At 41.9% G+C, this 6,000-nt stretch overlaps 1 protein-coding gene across 1 annotated transcript in view; it reads left to right on the forward strand.

Annotated features, from left to right (window-relative positions):
- The window catches only part of mpp7b (MAGUK p55 scaffold protein 7b), a gene marked incomplete at both ends in the record, with an annotated part of 34,533 nt that extends 30,756 nt beyond the window's left edge, over positions 1–3,777 (forward strand). The window contains one exon of the mRNA XM_080836240.1: positions 3,598–3,777. Coding sequence (XP_080692366.1) covers positions 3,598–3,777 — 180 coding nt within the window. The remainder of the gene's footprint in view (positions 1–3,597) is intronic.
- Between the last annotated feature and the right edge of the window lie 2,223 nt (positions 3,778–6,000).

Genomic DNA, 6,000 nt, shown 5'->3' on the forward strand with positions numbered 1-6,000 from the left:
AAAGAGGGCATGCCCGAAAAAGAGCACGTCTGGTCACCCTACCATATGAACAGAAAAACAGTATTTCATGAAGCAGAAAACAAGGAATTACGAAGGTTTTGACAAGACCCCAGTCAAATCAATGGGGAACCTGCCTCTAAAAATATCCTTCGTGAAGTCAAACGGTGTAAAATAAACGTGTTATTATTGCATTTCTAGTGAGAAATCAATGTCAAAATTGAACAAAATAACAGAAAAACAGAGTTTCATGAAGCAGAAAATACGTAATCACAAACATTTTGGTACCATTGATTTAATAGGAAGCGCTCAATCCAATATGGCGGACAAAGACGGATTGAGCGCTTCAGAGTTCAGAGTTTTGTATATATATTCAGACCTCGTTTTGTATATATATTCAGACTTTGTTTTGTATATATATATTCAGACTTCGTTTTGTATATATATTCAGACTTTTGTATATATATTCAGAGTTTTGTATATATATTCAGAGTTTTGTATATATATTCAGACTTTTGTATATATATATTCAGAGTTTTGTATATATATTCAGACTTTTGTATATATATTCAGACTTCTGTATATATATTCAGAGTATTGTATATATATTCAGACTTTTGTATATATATATCCAGACTTTTGTATATATATTCAGACTTTTGTATATATATTCAGAGTTTTGTATATATATTCAGACTTTTGTATATATATATTCAAATGTTAATTTCCTGAACGGCATGCCATAATATATATATATATATATGTATATACATGTATATGTATGTATATATACTGTGTATATACAGGTGCATCTCAATATATTAGAATATCATCGAAAAGTTGATTTATTTCAGTAATTCTATTCAAAAAGTGAAACTCATATTTTATATAGATTCATGTCACACAGACTGATATATTTCAAGTGATTATTTCTTTTAAATTTGATGATTATAACTGACAGCTTATGAAAACCCAAAATTCAGTATCTCAGAAAATTAGAATATTACTGTAGGCCGATAGAAAAAAGGATTTTTAACACAGAAATGTTGGACTACTAAAAAGTATGAACATGTACAGCACTCAATACTTGGTTGGGGCTCCTTTTGCATGAATTGCTGCAGCAATGCAGCGTGGCATGAAGGCAATCAGTCTGTGGCACTGCTGAGGTGTTATGGAAGACCAGATTGCTCTGATAGTGGCCTTCAGCTCTTCTGTGTGTTTGGGTCTGTTGTCTCGCATCTTCCTTTTCACAATACCCTATAGAATCTCTATGGGTTTTAGGTCAGGCGAGTTTTTCTGGCCAATCAAGCACAGGGATACCATGGTCCTTAAACCAGGTACTGGTATCTTTTGAAGTGTGTGCAGGTGCCAAGTCCTGATGGAAAATGAAATCTGCATCCCCATAAAGCTGGTCAGCAGAGAGAAGCACAAAGTGCTCTAGAACTTTCTGGTAGATGGCTGCGCTGACCTTGGACCACACAGTGGACTAACACCAGCAGATGACATGGCACCCCAAACCATCACTGACTGTGGACACTTTACACTGGACCTCAAGCAACTTGGATTCTGTTCCTCACCTCTCTTCCTCCAGACTCCGGGACCTTGATTTGCAAATTAAATGCAAAATGTACTTTCATCTGAAAAGAGAACTTTGGACCACTGAGCAACAGTGCAGTCCTTTTTGTCCTTAGCCCAGGTGAGACGCCTCTGACGTTGTCTCTGGTTCAAGAGTGGCTTGACACAGGAATGCGACAAATGAAGTCCATGTTCTGGATACATCTGTGCGTGTAGGCTCTTGAAGCACTGACTCCAGCTGCAGTCCACTCCTTGTGAATCTCCCTTGAATGGGCTTTGTTTCACAATCCTCTCAAAGATGTCGTTATCCCTGTTGCTTGTGCACCTTTTTCTACCAAATTGTTTCCTTCCATTCAACTTCCCATTAATGTGCTTGGATACAGCACTCTGTGAACAGCATGCTTCTTTAGCAATGACCTTTTGTGTCTTACCCTTCTTGTGCAGGGTGTCAGCAGTCTTCCCCATGATTGTGTAGCCTACTGAACTAGACTGAGAGACCATTTAAAGGCTCAGGAAGCCTTTGCCATTGTTTTGAGTTAATTAGCTGATTAGAGTGTGACACCAATGGTCATCAATATGGAACTTTTTCACAATATTCTAATTTTCTGAGATACTGAATTTTGGGTTTTCATTAGCTGGCAGTTATAATAATGAAAATTAAAAGAAAAAAACACTTTAAATAGATCAGTCTGTGTGTAAACAATCTATATAATATATGAGTTTCACTTTTTGAATAGAATTACTGAAATAAATCAACTTTTCGATGATATTCTAATTTTTTGAGATGCACCTGTATATATATATGTGTATATATATATATTTATGTATTATCTCTGCCATGCTACCTCACCCACACATACAATACACATGCACACACACACACACACACACACACACACACACACACACACACACACACACACACACACACAAACACAAACATACAGAGGGCATGCTTTCAGGTGTTTTTTACCCACCGGTGATGTTTGAGGTCATGTATCCTGACCATCCCTCAGCTCTTCTTGACGTTTAATACGCCAGAGGTGACAGAGGTCAGTGCTAGCACAGCTCCAGGGTGGCCTCCAGGTGCTCCCCTCCCAAAACAGTCCCCAGAGAGGGCTACCCCCCTGCCCGTGAGTCTTGGGTGTTGGTGGGTAACTCCATGCACTCCCATCTGTGTCCGCTCTCTGACTGTGACTATGAACCACCTCATTGACCCCCGGGCCTTATAAACTCTGCCCGGTATGCTGTAGAGAAGGTACGAGCTGTGCTTTGGCCGCCGGACCATGCACACCTGAAACAGGTTTGCCTCATAAACGGGACAGGGTCATCCCTTGCACACATGGATACTGTTTGGTGAACTGTTGGAGTGTCCCCCACAGTGTGTGAGACTCTGCCTATTTCCTTGGCAAAGGCCATTAGACTGCATCAAGACCATGGATTTAACCATCCACGTGTCATATGTACTGCTGTGATTATGGAACTGCTTTTATTGCCTTGCAAAGCTTTTATTTTGCAATTACCTAAATGAGAACAATATGTCTCACAGGGTCAAGTCTTTTTAATGACTCATAAAGACGGCACTGTCAGGTTTCTGCACCTCGCATGGCACAGGCTGAGGAAATGCTGTCCAGTTAAATGTGGTTGTGAGTTCCCCAATCGTTTTTTAAAGTGCGGGAGAACGCCTGTATTATATGGTTTGAATTACAAACGGGTACCTGTGTGAAGGGCACCTGTTTGAGTCCTCTTTAGTATATCAGACTTTACAGCATTGGAAATGAAATGCATAGTTTAGCTGTTGATTTATAGTGAGTTTTTTTGGTCTGGCCAGTCATTTTGTTGACTGGCAGGCAATCCCGAGTCATAAGAACTGAGACAGACATTTTTATGCAAAGTAGCATGCACTCCATGCTTCACTCGCCATTCAGAAACAGCAGGGTGTCAGTACAGATCATAATTGTGTCAAGTGTTTTATAGCTGTTATGTGAATTACAGGGTTTAAGGGAACTCTAATATGTTTCCCAGGAGGAGGACTTTGAAGACATGATCGCCTCTGCCCACGCTATGGAAAGCCAGTATGGACACCTGGTTGAGGAGGTGATTGTCAACGATGACCTGGCTTTGGCTTTCACCGAGCTGAAAAATGCACTGAGAAAGATCGAGAAGGATCCCCAGTGGATCCCTGCAGTGTGGGCACAGGACTAAAGGAGAGGACAGAAGATGTAGTCTAATCGCTGATCAAAGTGTGTGTTGTGATTTTCAGAGATTTATGACTGAATTAAAAACTGTACGATAACTCAAGTGATGTTTTAACAATGAGTTGAACACAGTCTTAAAATGAACCTTCCAGAAGGGACGTTGAGTGTGTTCCTTCGAAGGACTTTAGACAGTTTCATGTGTTTTTGAAAAATCCTTGGTCTCCAGCCTCTAAATAAAATGCCTGTGTGCTTCCTCACAGTCTGTGTCATACCTGATGCTGAGGCCATATTTTCTCCCCTGTGTTCCTCAGGTCTCTGTGTAATGTTGTGGTCCATGTTTTGACATTAAAAGCTTGCAGGCTTTGGCACTCCCTGACGAGATGTGTTCTCAATTTGAGGCGTAAGTGGGTTGAAGCGGGGTCTCTCTGATCCTCCTTAACCTCGCGCAGGAGGAATGAGCTCAGGGATGAGGGCGCTGAAACGTGTCCAGGTACACAAACTCGCCACACATTTCCTTCCATCATACAGCATCAGAAATAAATGGGCTTTGGCCTCACATTCACTCCTAATGACTGGCCTGGCCAAAGATTTATGTGTCGTCTCACCCTGAGAAACCTGGTGCTTGGATCGAGATTCTGACAGAGTGAGCTGTAAGTCAAGTCCTGAAAGGGGCAGATAACATCAAATCATCGTCGCTTTTTTTAATGTCATCTGGCACTTTTTTTTATCCGTATCAGAGAGCCAACGGTGTTAGATGCTCTCTTTATGTCTGCAGAGAAAGTTTATTTTGATCTGAAAGAGAGAAGCGAACTCTGAAAGGAAGTAGGAGAGGAAGAGCGTTTTTGGAAGGTTAAGGCAGGAGCTTCCACAGAAGCCAAGAGGAAATAGAGTTTATTTCTCCAGCACTCAGTATATTAAAGGGGAATTACAGAGCGACAGGAGAATTTCTGGGGTGACCTTGGCCAGAAACTAGGGCACTGTTAAGGAAGGGAAACCCCACGCATATCTGAATTTCACCTCCTTGGGAGAGTACAAGAGAAAATCTTTAAACATTTTCTATTTGTGTAGTGGACATTTTTTAGCATGTGTCCTCTCCAAAACACATTAGAGCTCGTCCGGGAAAGTTCACAGTACAGTTCACAGGGCTAAAATCAGCTCCTTTTTCCTTTCCTCTTCCGTAATTTCATTTTACAAAGTCAAATGTCTCTTCAATCTGTTTGATTGCTGAAAATATAGTCCCTATAGGAAGAGAGGGATGCTGCTCCAGTACTCTAGTCCAAGTTTCCAAACACCTGCAAAATCACATGCAGCTTATCCATACTGTAGGGTCGATCCTGATCCCATCCAAAATGTCAATGTCTGTCAGCCGAGTTGTTTTTCTTTTTCCCTTCTTAGTAATTGATTTACAGCAATGGGAAGAGAAAGACAGAGCGAGAGAGAGAGAGAGAGAGAGAGATTGACAAAGTATCTGGGAGAGATGTGTATGGTATTCTCCATGTATGGCTTGGAGGCGGAGAAGCCCCATGCTTAGTGATTTTAACAAGAGGTCAGGCTCCCTCACGAGTGATGTCATCCCCAATAAAGGGCTATCTGAGCAGCGAGTCGGGAGAGTGTCGAGCAGAGGAGGCAGCTCTGCACGGACTGGGTCACAGGTCCGGATGATATATGGCCTGGCTAGACTGGAGAGGGCCGGTGAGTGGGTGGAAGAGCTCTGCAGGTTGGAGAGAAATTGGTCTTAAAGTGTTTGTTTGCAGTGCTGCCAGTTGACTCTTAGTGTTGTGGTGGTGGTGTTGTGGCCAACAAGCAGGCACCAAATTGATGTAACTGCTCAAACAGGTGAATAATTTGCAAACAGCTGTAGGTATTGGTACACACAGAAATATCCATATTCTCTCCAAAAACAGGGTGTGGGTCTGAGTTCAATAAAGATGCCCCCCTTTCTCCCCCCCCCCCCCCACCACCAACTCAAGCTGATGTGCTTCTCTATCCTAGCTCTTAAGGTTCAGGACCAGTACCTTACTTCTTCCAAATGTTCAGTTGAAGCTATTGTCATCCTCTCATCCTGCTCCCTCAACAGAGCCCGTTCAACTGCAGCAGTATATTCTGGGAACAGGACATGAGGACGGGGGGGGATTTGAAACAGAGAGATCTTTTCAGAAACAGAAATTGGTCAGTTATTTTTTATGAAAAAGACTGGGACTGGGAAAAGAGGCTACTCATGAAGGTCATA

This window comes from Sprattus sprattus (assembly GCF_963457725.1).
Source record: "Sprattus sprattus genome assembly, chromosome: 4".
NCBI lineage: Eukaryota > Metazoa > Chordata > Actinopteri > Clupeiformes > Clupeidae > Sprattus > Sprattus sprattus.